The sequence below is a fragment of the Monodelphis domestica genome, chromosome 3, assembly GCF_027887165.1.
Source record: "Monodelphis domestica isolate mMonDom1 chromosome 3, mMonDom1.pri, whole genome shotgun sequence".
Lineage (NCBI taxonomy): Eukaryota > Metazoa > Chordata > Mammalia > Didelphimorphia > Didelphidae > Monodelphis > Monodelphis domestica.
In genome coordinates this window covers 324,849,577-324,864,465 of record NC_077229.1, presented here as the reverse complement: position 1 = coordinate 324,864,465, position 14,889 = coordinate 324,849,577, and the positions used below count along the sequence as shown (strand labels likewise).

Genomic DNA, 14,889 nt, shown 5'->3' with positions numbered 1-14,889 from the left:
ACTGTTCATTTCTACATGCATACAGTATTTTTTTTTAATGGAAGCATTAGATTTTGACTATGACATTTCTAGGAGTTTTGATTTTGGAGGTCCTTTCAGTAGATGATCAATGGATTATGTAATATTTATTGGGAAAGGAAATTGGATAGGAAAACAGGGGGATAAAAGGAGGTTTGAAGCAGGGGATGGAGGAGTTAAGGGGAGAGAGGGAATATTGCTTGGTGAGGCAAGGGAGGGAGATGCCCCCTGCTGAGAGGAAACAGCAGGGGTCCAATAAGGATGGTTTGTCTTTGAATGACTAAAACTGAAGTTCAGCTCCCTCTATGACCAGAAAAGATAGTCCACTTATCTGACTGCGAATTCAAATAATATAAAGTTTAATAATCCAGTTGGAATTGGAGTTTTTCCTTAGCTTCAGAGTATAGGGCCAGGCCCTAGAGGCTGGCCGAGGGTTTGTCCCACTCCCGTCTACTCTCATTGTTCTAATTCAGAATCTTAGCAGTACACAGAAAGCAAACAAGAACAAATCTGACCTTTAGAAGCCTGTGTTTTGGGGCTGAACCAAGAAGAGCATGCCACTCCAGACTGGGCTGAACAAGCTCCTCTCTCCTCCAACACCCGGAAGCCAGTCCCCCCCCCACCCCCCTTGCAGGAAGCAAGTGCTAGTCACAAGACCCAACTGCCACTCCCAGTTGGGCCCTTCCCCCACAGACTGTCAGTCTTATTCCTTTCCACAATTATTTATATTTTTACTTTGCTTTCTGTTTCTAATAGGCTTAGATTTTGTAATTTCTTGAAATATTGGAAATCTGGTGATTGTTAAACCATCTTTCCTTAATCTATTTTCCAGATCAATTGTTTCTGATTTTAGATGTTGTTTCCATTTTTAAAGCTTTCATTTTTGTCCTAATTTTCCTTGGTGTCTCTTGAAGTCATTGATTTCTACTTGGTTAGAGTTCAGGGAAGTAATTTCTTAGGTGAGGTTCATTGCTTTCTCTTTGATTCTATTCTTCCATTTCTTTCCTCCAGGATTTTTATTTCATTTTTTTCCTTAAGTACTCATATAATATTTGTGGAATTTTTTTTCTTCCTTTAAAAATTTGCTTGCCATTGTTAAAAGCTCAACCTGCTTTTTCTTTTATGGAATATTTTTTATCTATAATAATTTTTTTACTAATTAGTGTTTTCATTGACTTATTTCTATAGCTTTAGCTCTTGAATTGAGCTTTGTTCTAGGCTCATGCTTCACCCTATAGTGTGCTTTTGGGTGGTATGTTTGACCCTTCCAAGGTCAACCTAGATCATTTGGGTTCCTATGCTGACCTCTATGTCTAGAGGTTCTCCCGCCTTCCCCCCAGATCTCTGAGGTTCAGAGCAGTGAATCTTCAGGGCCCTCTATGTCACTCAAGATATATTTCTAACTGCTTATTGGACATCTCAACTTGTATATCCTCTAGATATCTCAAATTGAACATGTTCAAATCAGAGCTCATTATGTCCCCCAATCCTCCCTTCTCTGAAATTCCCTGTTATTACATATGGCACTAACATCCTCTCAGGCACCCAGGCTCACCACCTCAGTGTTCCTTGAGAACCTCATTCTTACTCGTTCCACATAGCCAATATCTTAAGCACTGTTGCCATTTCTACCTTCATATCTCTTGCATATGTTTCCTCTTCTCTCCCCATGGTGTAGGTTCTTAGTGCCTCATTACACTAGCATTCTGGCTGATCCTCCGCCTCCAGCCTCTTTGTACTCCCACCTGGCTTCCACTTAGCTGCCAGCGTGATTTCCTAAAGCACAGGTCTCACTCTGTCCCCCGGGGAGCTCCAGTAGGCCTCGATGACCTCCAAGATGAAGTGCACAACTTTCCGTTTGCTTCTGTGGCCCCTCACAGCCTGGCTTCTTCCTATCGTTCCAGTCGTCTTACCGTTTACTCCTTCCTCATGCTCTACCATACACGGGCGTTGCCCTTTGGGCCCTTTCTTACACATGGCATCCCATCTCTCAGCTCTGGGCCCTTTCACTGGCTGTCCCCCATTCCTGCAGTTTTCTCTCGCTCCATTTTCTCCTCCCATTTTGTCTGTCTTGCTTCAAAACCCAGCCCAAACCTCACTTTCTTCAAGCTGTAATTTCTGGTACTTTCCTCTTCCCTCTTCCCCTGACCCCAAGTACTATCTGATTTGACATCAAGATCTAGGACAGCCAAAAGTACAAAGAAAGGCAAAAGTGCATCCTCAATGACCTCATAATCTAGAGGAGGAGACTATGCGAACTATTATCTACATACACAAAGAGAGACATATAGCCACATACACATATTGTATGTGTGTATATAGTTACAAGTGCACACATACACATCAATGTATATTAGATATAATTATAAGTGGGAGGTAAGTTATTACATAAAATATTATATAGGGGGCAGATGGGTGGCTCAGTGGATTGAGAGCCAGGCCTAGAGACAGAAGGTCCTGGGTTCAAATGTGGCCTCAGACACTTCCCAGCTGTGTGACCCTAGACAAGTCATTTAACCCTCATTTCCTAGCCCTTACCACTCTTCTGCCTTGGAACCAAAACACAGTATTGATTCCAAGATGAAAGGTAAGGGTTTTTAAAAAAATATATATTACATAAAAATGAGGTGGTTCATATAAACATACATCTGTACAGGTGTGTGTATATATACCTATTTATGCCTGCTGCTCTTTTCTGGGGCTCCCAAGGCTCTCGCTGTGAGGCTTTCTGATCATCCTTGGACTTTCTCAGTTGAGTTTTCTGTTCTCATTGTTTATGGACATCAGTATTTACAGGCCCATCCCTGGTCCTGCAGGGGAGATTCCAAATGACCCTGCCTTTCCTATTGCCCTTGGGCTCCTGTCTGAAATCTTGGGCATCTTTAGAAAGGAAGCCATCACTTGTAGTAATTTATCATTGGATTTTGTGATCTTGAATGACTTGGTCTTATGTGAACTTAAGGGGTTTGGGGGAGCAGGTGTATGGGAACACATAACTCTCAAAGATTGTGTCTCAGGGTAAGATTAGGCACATAGATCACTGTTCTTTTTTATCACTTTCTTTTGGTACCATTCCTCTCCATTATATATAATACATCAATTGTAGCTTTATGATTAAATAGCTTACTTTAAAATATAATAATTTTCTTTGCTGTCAATTTTGCCTCTGTTTAATTTTTCATAAAAAAATGCTCTTCAAAAGTTTAAACTTTTGGGGACAGCTGGGTAGCTCAGTGGATTGAGAGCCAGGCCTAGAGATGGGAGGTCCTAGGATCAAATCTGGCCTCAGACACTTCCCAGCTGTATGATCCTGGGCAAGTCACTTAACTCCCATTGCCTAGCCCTTACCACTCTTCTGCCTTGGAGCCAATACACTGTATTGATTCCAAGACAGAAGGTAAGGGTTTAAAAAAAAAGTTTAAACTTTTCCATTCATAGAATTTGCATAGAAAGAAAATAACTAAATTTAGTTAGGAGAACAAATACTAAAACTTTCTGCAATTTTTTTTACAACTGTTTTTTAGGCTGACCCAGAATATGGTCAAGGGATGAATCCTGTTAGCTGCCTGGCTCAAATTCTGCAAGCCAAAAAGGAAAAGGAGCCGGACTATGCCCTTCTGTCTGACCGAGGAAAATCTCGCCGGCGAGAGTTTTTGATGCAGGTATCCCTGACTATTTCACTAGAGAGATTCCTTTAATATCACAGGAATATAGAGTACCTGAAGTTCAGGTAAAACTATGAACTAGAGGTCAAACAGGATTGAATGCTATCAGACAGATGCATAGCGCCGCGACGTAATGTTGGCTTCCTCTGCCCGCCTGCTTCTCTTGCTTGATACAGTAACGTATCAAGGACATTTATGATAGACAGTGTGAGGAGTTCAAGGCTGTGTGGGAGGGATTCACACACATTATTTATGACACAAGTTATCATCCTGAACATATCTTATTTATGTTGCAATTTGCAGCTGGAGTATTTTACTTTTTGGAAATTAGAGACACGGCAGCTGTCTTCTAGAACTTGAAGATGAGACATGTTCGGTCCCCAGAGGGCAGAACTGGGACAAGGTACAGATAGGAGGATTTAGGCTTGATGTCTAAAAACTTCCTAATGATTAGAGCTGTCCAAAAGTAGAATGGGCTGCTTCAGGAGACGGTGACCTACAGCTTCCTTATAGGTTAAGAAGCTGATTCTTATTCAAGTTTAGAATGGACTAGTTGGCCTTTGAGGACTATGCAAATTCTGATATTTGGTGAATTTGTGATTCTGAGAAAGAAAAGTGGTGGACAGGTGGTTTTATCAGATAGAAACAGGGCCAAGAGGAAGTGTTTTGAAGGGAACTATGAGAGAGAGAGCTATTTGGTTAACTGTCCAGACCCCTAAAGGGGTTCAGTCATTTAGATATATTGAGGAACTTCTCTGCAGTCCAAGTCTTAGCAAGACATACTGCCAAGTACTAGACATACTAGAAAAAATATGCAGTGAAGTGAAATGGAAAAAAAACCTACAAAAAAATTAATAAATCGCCTAGACTATCAGAGGAGAAAACCTAAATAATTTTTAGACAAAGAAATTGAACACACCTTAAATGAACTTCCTAACCAAAATACATCAAGACCAGATGTATTTACAAGTGAATTCTACCAAACCTTAAATATCAACTAATTCCAATACTGAATAAATTATATGAAATTATAGGTAAAAAGTTTTACCAAGCTTTTTTTATGAAACAGATAAGATTCTGATACTTAAACAAGGAAGAGCAAAAACATAGAAAATTATAAATCATTTTATTAATGAATATGGATGCAAAAATCCTAAATAAAATACTAGCTATGAGATCAATAATTTATCACAAAGGTTTTACATTGTAACCAAACAGAATTTATAGCAGGAAATCAGAGATACCTTAAAAAAAGGAAAATTATCAACCTAATTGATCATATTAAAAACAAAAATAATAAAAACCATATGATTAGATAAATATATGCAGAATAAACTTTCAAAAAATACAAAACTAATTTCTATTAAAAAAACACTGGAAAGTACAGGTATAAGTGGATTTTTTTCTTAAAATGTTACAAAGCATCCACCTAAAATCATCAGCAAGTATTATTTGTAACAGGGATAAGATAGAAGCCTTCCCAATAAGATCAGGAGGGAAACAAGGATGCTCATTATCACTAAAATAATTTTACATAGTATTAGTAATGCCAGTAATAGTGACAAGAGAAGAAAAAGAAATTAAAGGAATCAGAATGAGCAAAGAAGTAATAAAACTATTTCTTTTTTCAGGCAATATTATGGTATATATGGAAAATTCTAGAGATTAAACTAAAAAGTTAGTTGAAACTACCAGTAATTTTAGGAAAGTAGCAGGATATAAAATAAACCCACATAAATCATCAACTTTTTTATATATTACTAACCAAGACCTGTAAGAAGAAATAGAAAGGGATAGTCATTTAAAACAACTATAGATAGAATAAAAAGTCAGGGAGTATACCTACCAAAACAAATCCAGGAACTATAAAAACATGACTGTAAGATGCTTTTTATACAACTAAGGTCAGATCCACATAATTGGAGAAACATTATTTGTTCATGGATGGACAGAGCCAATAAAAATTAAAGTGGCAATTCTACCTTAACTAATCTACTTATTCAATGCCAACATGATCAAATTAACAAAAATTATCTTATTGACCAAGAGAAAACAATAACAGAATTCATTTGGAAGAACAAAAGTTAAAAAATATTAAAAGAATTAGTGAAAAAATGTAAAGGAAGGAGGTCTAATAGTGCCAGATTTTAAACTCAAATAAAAGTGGTAGTTATCAAACTGTCTGATACTGGCTAAGAAATAGAAAGGTAGACCAGTGGAACAGAACAGACATGGCAAATAGTAGTAAAAGATTATATTTGTATTTGACAAAATCATAGATCCAGAATTTAGGGGGGAAAAATCACTATTTGGTAAAAATTGGTGGGACAATTGGAAAGTAGTTTGGCAGAAACTAGGTATATAGAGACCAATCTTACACCATTCACAAAGATAAGATCAAATGATGGAGACATAAAAGGAGATATCATAAGTAAATTAGAAGAACCAGGAACATATTACCTATCAAATTTATGGATATAAGAGGAATTTATTTATTATATTAATATTAATTAATAATATTAATATATATTAAACTATAATCTATCTTTGAATCAATACTGTGTATTGGTTTCAAGACAGAAGAGTGGTAAGGGCTAGGCAATGGGAGTTAAATGACTTGCCTATTATCACACAACCAGGAAGCATCTGAGGCCAGATTTGAAACCAAGACTTCACATTTCTGGGCTTGGCTTTCAAAATACTGAGCTACCTAGTGTATGAGGGAATTGATGGGTTTGAGGGTTATGATGATTGAAAGATCAGATCAGCCAACCTCCTCTCTCTCCTTCCCCCCTCCCTTTCCTTCCTCCCTCCTCTCTTCCCCGGTCAGATGGTTCTTCAGTTGGTGACACTGAAATCAGCTCTGAGTGAGTATCTTGATATATCAGTCAGAAAACTCTCTCTTTGATTAGTTTAAATAAAGGGGGTTTATTTAGGAGAAAGAGAAAGGTAGGGAAGTTGTTGAGAGAGAGGGTTTCCCTAATCCTAAAACACTCCTAAGTTGAAGGATAGTGGAATAGAGTCTTGAATTGGGAAGATGACTAACAGGTTGAGGATTTTAGTCACTTGAGTCTTGTAGGGAGAAATCAGTAAGAGAAGGATCTTTCAGTCCTTACTCCTTTTCTCAAGAGCAAGAGACCCCCATCCTAACTTCAACCGTCTTTCCGGGTCACCATTCCATTTCAGAATGCTTTCCCTGATTGACAGCTCTGCAGATCTTGTTTCTTCAGCTCTGCTGCAGGCTTTTTCCAATTTCTCCAATTCTCTCATCTACATTAGCTGTCCCAGATGAGGAATTTAAGAGATGAAGAGCATTATAAGATGTAAAAATGTTAATTTTAAGTACATCAAACTAATTTTTTTTGTACAAATAAAATAAATATTGCCAAGATTAGAAGGAAAGCAGAAAATTGGGAGGGGGGGGATTTTAAAGACAGCCTCTTGGATAGAGGACTCATATCTAAGATATAGAAAACTTTGTCAATTTTATAAGAGACAACCCTCAATTGATAAGTAGGCAAAATACATGAATAAACAATTTTCAGATGAAGAATTAAAGACATAGATAGCTATATGAAAAAATGCTCCAAATCACTACTGATTAGAGAAACGCAAACCAAAACAGCTGAGATATCATCTCACACCCATCAGATTGACTAAAATGACAAAGAGCAAAACACAGATGTTTCAGAGAGGATGTGGAAAAATGGGAACATGAATGTACTGTGCATGGAACTGTGTAATGATCCCATCATTTCAGAGAGCAATTTGGAATTACACTCAGAAAGTTATAAAAACCCTTAGTCCTGGGTCCATTTCCCAAAGACCTTTGGGGGATGTTCACCAATTGGGGAATGGCTAAACAAACTGTGGTATATGGTTGTGATGGTATACGACTGTGCTGTAAGCAATGATGAGATTAATTGTAAAACTTAGAACTACATGAGACCATAAGCAGCAAAATGAATAGAAACAAGTGAACTTTATAAACAGTTACAGCCTTAATACTTGAAGAATTAACTTGTGAATGTTTATCTCCAGAGAATGAATTGAAAAATGAAACACGAAAGATGTTATATATATACATATATATATAAAACATATATAACATATATGTATATATGTATATATGTATGTATATATATCCGTCAGCCATATGATATCTTCTATAATGTGAAGAGGGGAGAGAGGAAGGACTGAGATACTTGGAAATCAATTCTGTTAAATTAAAAATATATGCCAGAGAACTTGCCTTTAAGTAACTTACTGTCTCTTTTAGAAAGGTAGAGAGGGTTGTGGTGAGAAGCAATGGCCTGGGTGGGGATCTCAGGTGAGATTATAGGGCATTCTGGGAAGTGCCAAAGACTTCTGGGGATTGAAGTCTGAGGTTCAAATCTCCATTTTTACACTGGCTACTTAAAATATATGCTTTTTGAATTAATTAAAAAAAAAACAAAAAAAAAGAAAGGTAGAAACGTAGTCAGAATGAATCCTTCTGTAATTAATAAATATCTATACTAAGATAGCTGAGCTCTCTCTTCACTTCTGTGTATACTTCAATAATCCAAGGCTTTGGCAGAGGCAAATTGAATGATCTCTCACCTTTGCTTTAGCAAGTAATGATGTATCCAATAAAATAAAATTTAAAGTCTTTGTTTAAAAAATTTTGTAATTCATAATACTGAAACACTATATTCAGGGGATCTGACCTCTGAACACATTTCTCAAAGTAAGGAAAGATAGTATTCCAGCAATGGGACAGCCAATGAAAAGGCACAGAGGTCGGAGATGGGATTTTATGTGTGGGGAAGAGCAAGAAGGTGAGTGAGTGTTGGTGTATTGTAGAGTATAAGGAGGGGAGGGCATTGTAAGAAGACTAGAAAAATTGGAAGAATCCAGGTTGTGAAGGGCTGTAAATTTGGGTGAGATTGTAGAAGAAAATAAAATAAAATTACATAAAAAGGATCAGGTTGGCTTATGATGACTACAATAATAACCTTTTATGAAGCACCTAATATTTGTAAACTACTCGGCTATACTAAGAAGTTGCAGAGAGAATTGCAACACTGTTTTGACCCCCAAGAAAATGGTTTCTTTCTTTAAAAAAAAAACAACAACCTTTACTTTCCATCTTGGAATCAATATTGTGTATCAGTTCCAAGGCAGAAGAGCAGTAAGGGCTAGGCAATAAGGGTTAAGTGACTTGCCCAGGGTCACACAGCTATGAAGTGTCTGAGGCCATATTTGAACCTAGGACCTCCCATCTCTAGGCCTGGCTCTCAATCTACTGAGCCACCCAGCTACCCATGAAAATGGTTTCTTTAATGTTTCTTAATGTCTAAAATTGTCCTTATGACCTGCTTTAGTCTGATTTGTTTCATATTAACTTTAATCTACTCATTGTTTGTTTTTGTTATAACCTTTTTACATAGCCTATACACTCTTCTATAGAATGGATATTACCTTGACATCTTAGTAGTTTAGACATTTAGATTGGACAGACTTCTTGAAATTCAGAGTTTAATTTCTATGATAGTAAAGCACATAATAATTCTGATATTTATTATAGCAACACAATTTATGGATGATGTGATAAGTTGGTATCCAAAATAGAAAGGTGGGAAGACACAAGAGTAAGGTTGAATAGAGGAGTCACAGTCAGAGGTCAAAATAATGCCTACAGTTATCTCAAAAGCAATTTTTCATTATTTCAGTTTCTACTTACACTGTATTTGGAACTCCCATAAGAAATTGATTTCCACCTTCTTTTGGGCTCTCAAATGAACCTGGAAGCACCGTGGAATAGGGATCTTGTGTGAAAGCTGTTCCAAGGTCTATTTAGTTCAGCCATTTTGATTTAAGTTCATTTACTTAAAATGTTTTAGTTAGTAAATTATAATATAAACTTGAAAAAATTAGACTTTGTTGTAAGACTTCCAAAACTTTCCAGTTTGGTTTGTACTTCTTCCAATAACAATTTTATAAGAGATTTTGGCCCACTAAAATAATGTTTCCTCAGGTGTTGAGGTATGTTGATGATTTCTTCTAGTCTGATTGCCATATAAGATTTTGCCTTATATACTTTTGATAGAATACTTTCTGTCTTAACAGCCTTATAATTAGATTATATTTCAGAAATTTAGTATGGCCAGAAAATAGCAATATATCAGAAGTGGAAAGAGAGAAACTGACTATAAATGCATTCTTATTCATACTTTTCTTTTCTTTTGAAAATCACAAAAACTAAATCTTTAACTTATTCATTTATTTAGATTTTGGAAATTTTTTTTTCCTCCCCAGATAAATAAAGTTCTTATTTTGGTGGCTTCGTTGACTGGTTGCCATTAAGACAGAGAAGAGTGCTGTTACAGTATTTTCAATTTGTTGACCATCTATGAAATCTTTTTATCATATTCAATCTAGCTTTCTTAGATTTGAAGACTTCCAGAAAGCATTCTTTGAACTCCAAAGATTAAAAAAAATCAAATAAAAAATATAGAATGTGTATTAAAAATTAGCTTTTTTGTCCTTAAAAAAAAAAAAAACAGCCTCTGTCTATAAGGTATATTGAGAACCTTTTTGAAAGAGAAATTCAGAATTTTTCTTAAGCAGGCTTCTATTTTATGGGTATTCGTAAACATTCTAGTTAAGCAGGGACATTTGGCCATGCTTTTAAATGTTTTCACACTGGATTCATATTGCTTCCCCCCCCCCAACCCCCCAAAGTCCCAGTGGATTCATTATAGCATTCAGCAACCTTATCAAAGTAAAAGGCTTTTTGTATAAACTATTTAAGCAGTGTTTTCATTTATTTTAATTGAATGTGGAAGTAAAGTATCCAGAGATAATTTGCTCATTTTTATCTGTCACAAAAAGAGTAAATTTGAATGTAATGAAATGGATCCAATTACTTGTATTGGCCATTAGATAAACAGAAGAAAATCTCTGATGACATTGGTTGAGTATTCTATTCCCAAAGCTAATTTTGGAAAGATTTTTTAAAGTGTTAATCTTTGATAGAGAACATAATAATGTCCAAACTTGGTTTCATAGGTTTTAGAAATATTAGGACTTAATTTATCATGTAGCATGAAATAATAAGATCCCCTTTGTTTTTTGACATAATAGCTAATACTGTGATGTTTATTATTTGATCAGGTACTAAATTATTTAACTAGCATATGGTGTTTTAAGATTTTTTTCATATTCCTTAATTTATTTGGACTTATTAATTAAATAATTTATGAAGTTTAAAAACCTTCCATATTTATGTTGACTTTTCCTAGGTAGCAAAATAATTGAAGCTTGTTTCAAAATAAGTTATCATTACCTAAATAAAACTCTAATTGTTAAAATGATGAATTTATGAGTTTAAAAAACGGTTTTACTTTTAACATTTATATATACAATGTTTATTTTATTTCCATTATGAAATTAATATTTATATTTTTAATTTATGTGTTCCTATATTTTCAACTATAAATTAAATGTCAGATTTAATAATGTCTTAAATGAATGTCAGATTAAATAAGGAACCAGTTTTTGCCAGTGAGTCAATCCTTGTGTATCAATTAGGCTTTCTTTGGTTAATTTAGTTTTTTAGGTTGGCATTAAGACAGTGTGGTGCAATGGTTAAAGAGCTGGCTTTGGAGTCAGGGCCATCTGGGTTCATGTCTTGCTGTTGACTTATACAAGCTATATAACCTTGAACAAGTTCCTTAATCTCACAGTGTTTCAGATAACTCACTAAAATTCTAATTTGTGATTCACTTGCTGATTTTTCCTTAGTGGAGGACATTTCCTATACCAGTAAAATCACAGGTCTGAATTATTCACTCCTTCAATAAATAGATAAACAAAATCCTCTATTGATGTCTTGTTTTAAAAGGATAAATGCAAGGGGCAGCCGGGTGGCTCAGCGACAGGAGGCCCTGAGTTCAAATTTGACCTCAGACATTTCCTAGTGGTATGACCCTGGACAAGTCACTTAACCCCCATTGCCTAGCCCTTTCCACTCTTTTGCTTTGGAATTGATACACGGTATTGATTCTATGACAGAAAGTAAGAATTTAAAAAGAATGTCACAAAGTTATATTTTTTATGGCTACTGTTAATTTTTTCCTTTTATTTTACCAGGTTAAGGTTGGCAGTGCGGTTGCTACTGGAATTGGCCTTAGTAAGAAGATAGCTAAAAGAAATGCAGCAGAAGCAATGTTGTTACATCTTGGATATAAAACCTCCACTCCTATACAGGAACAACTTGAAAAGGTGAGAGTTAAGCTTACCTGCATTCTATTCTGTGTTGTAGATATTTTTTTTAAATCCTCACCTTTGGCTTTAGATCATTTCTGGTGTGGCACTGAGATAAGCTTAATGATCACTTTGTTGAGGCATGTATTTTATTATGTATTATTAAAATAGAAGCTTCATATTTAAATAGCAGTCTAATTACAAATTGTAGAGATTTGTTAAAACTGAAATCAACTATATTTTATTATCTACCATTGAAAAGAAACCACAGGTAATAAACAAAAAGCTAATCACAAGTTCTGGAGAATTGTTAAAATTGAAATCGGCGATCACTTTCTATTCATTTAAGAGCAGCTTAGGGTAAATTTCCCCTTACTTGTAGTGCAAATATGATATGAGATGAAAAGTTTGATACTTTAATGCCTCAATGGGCCTATGAATTTATTGGCATAGGGACTACTTAGGTTGAAACTTCAACCCTTTCCTCTTTGGTTATCCTCTGTGACTTTTGGCCAGTCCTTTATACAAGTCCAAGATAAAAAGTAATTTGAAAAGTGAAAAATTAGGTTAGAATCCATTTTAGTTTTTGTTTTGTACAATTTGAGTTACTTTTAAAACAGAATTAACTTGCTGTTTTGACTGTGTAAACCCAGCCTTAGACTATTAAGTTTTTCTCATAAGACTAGAGGTTTGTCCCAGTGTTGTTAGCCTGAATTCTGGAACCCAGCTGAAAACCTTCGAAATAAAAAGCCTCAATTATCCCTTTAGGGCATGCATATATTGGACAAACACTCTATAAAGTAATTTTTCTATTTATTTTAAGCTTAAAGGTAAACTGAAAGGGTGGTGGTGTTTTTTCTGCCAAGAGCCTTGTTCATGGTTCCCTATTTCTTCTGTGGAAGTTAATGACATCACTAACACCTACCTCTATTGCAAGAGAAAAACAGAACCCTGAACTCAGGTCTTGGCATGTAAACAAGATATAACTAATTAAAGTTCATTTAATCTTCAAATTTGTTCATTATTAATTTCACTATCTGTATAAGTAAACAAATGCTTTTTAATTAAAGTTTTAATTAAAGTGTTTTTTAAATAAGTAAACGATTCATATTGCTTTTTAACTGAGCTTAACAATCACTAAAAGTAAAAGTTTTTAGTGTGAGGGTAATTTTATCACTTAAGAATCCTATTTCATGCACTAAAGATAGATGGCTTGAATTTTAGAGGGCAAAGTAAGAAATTGAATCACTTTTTGTTTTTTATTCTTTAAGGTATTAAGAATTTTTACAAAATTAATTTTAGTTCCCAAAGAAGTATTTGCCTAAATACTTGCCCTAGAGATTTCAGTTGTTTTCCTTACCCAGCCTGCCAAAGATTTCCTTTCTTTTAAATATATTTGTAATATGAAACTTAACATGTGTTGCTCTTGCATTGTATATGTGTTATTTTAACTTTACTCATTTATATCGACTTAAAATTGTGATTTTAAAATGCATAAGTTAAAATAAGTCCTCTCAAAAAACACCTGTTAACTTAAAAAAACTCCCCTAAAGTAAACATAGATTCTCCTACAAAACCTCCTAAGTTTAATTTTATATTTTGCTCTCAAGGAAAGCTAGTTAATATAAGTAAATGTGGTCAAATAAGAATACATTTTCTACTGCTGTACTGAAAACCTACTATTATTTTTATCTCTCACAAATTCTGGAGCTGACTATTTTCTCTGCCCTCCAGGCCATCTGACTAAAGACACTTAATTCATTTAGCCTCAGTTTCATTAAAAAAAGAAAGAAAGAAAGAAATATAATACTGTTGGGGGCCAGGGTATATTCTTTTTTTTAAAAAAACCTTACCTTCTGTCTTGGAACCAATAGCATATATTGGTTCCAAGACAAAAGAGTGGTAAGGGCTAGGCAATGGGGATCAAGTGACTTGCCCAGGGTCACATAGCTAGGAAGTGTCTGAGGTCAGATGTGAACCTAGGACCTCCCATCTCTAGGCCTGACACTCAATCCACTGAGCTAATTGGCTGCCCCTATATTTCTTATTTTTTAATTAGATAAGTCGGCCTTCTCTCCCTCTAATCCCAGCTTTTCCTTCTCCATTTGAGAATAAAAGGAAAACAAAACTCCTCTTACAATCACATGTAGTCAAGGAAAACATTTCCTCATTGGTCATGTCCTATATGTGTGTATAATATACATATATGTATGTATGTGTATATGTGTCATCTGTACTCTGAGTCTGCCTTTTTGTTAACAGGTTGGTAGCATATTTCATCATTAACCCTTTTGAAATAGTCAGTCATTACACTGATCAGTCTCTAATTTTCCATATTTGTTTGTTTTTATTATAAGACTTCATCATGTAGATTATTTTCCTGATTCTATTCATGTAAATGTATCAGTTCATAGAAGTCTTACCAAGTTTCTCTGAATCCATCATCCCCATCATCATTTTTTACAGAATAATAGTTGTCTATTATATCTACGTACCATAACTTATTTAGCCATTCCTCTCACTACATGGGCACTCTCTCTTATTCTCATTCTTTGCCACATCAAAAAGACCTATATTTTTGTACAACCTTAGAAGTAATATTGCTTAGGACTGCTCTCTTTCTCTCTTAATCTACCTTCTCTCTGCTTCCTTCTTTTCTATTATCCCTTCGGTCTCCTATTTCCTTTTTGAGTAAAATGTATTTTCATATCCATTTCAGTATGGTTTGCATGTATTCTCCCTTTTTTGATCAATTCATATGAGAATGACGTCCACATGTTAGCTGTTCCTCTTCCTTGTTTATATAGACATTACTTTGATTATGTAGGATAATTTTCCCTAATCTTCGGTAACCTTTTCTCTCTAAATTCCTCCTCCCCTTTCTTTCCCTTCTTCTCTTAAGATCATTAAGACATAACAGAACTACTTTCAGGTCTTGTCTAATTGGACTCCTGTG

The 14,889-nt window shown here is 35.1% G+C and overlaps 1 protein-coding gene across 11 annotated transcripts in view; it reads left to right on the top strand.

Moving 5' to 3' along the window:
* The window catches only part of STAU2 (staufen double-stranded RNA binding protein 2), a 420,348-nt gene that overhangs the window by 191,577 nt on the left and 213,882 nt on the right, over positions 1-14,889 (top strand). For all 11 annotated transcript variants that reach the window (XM_007486960.3, XM_007486962.3, XM_007486961.3 and 8 more), the window contains 2 exons: positions 3,543-3,680; positions 11,820-11,951. In XM_007486960.3, the coding sequence (XP_007487022.1) occupies positions 3,543-3,680; positions 11,820-11,951 (270 nt within the window). The remainder of the gene's footprint in view (positions 1-3,542; positions 3,681-11,819; positions 11,952-14,889) is intronic.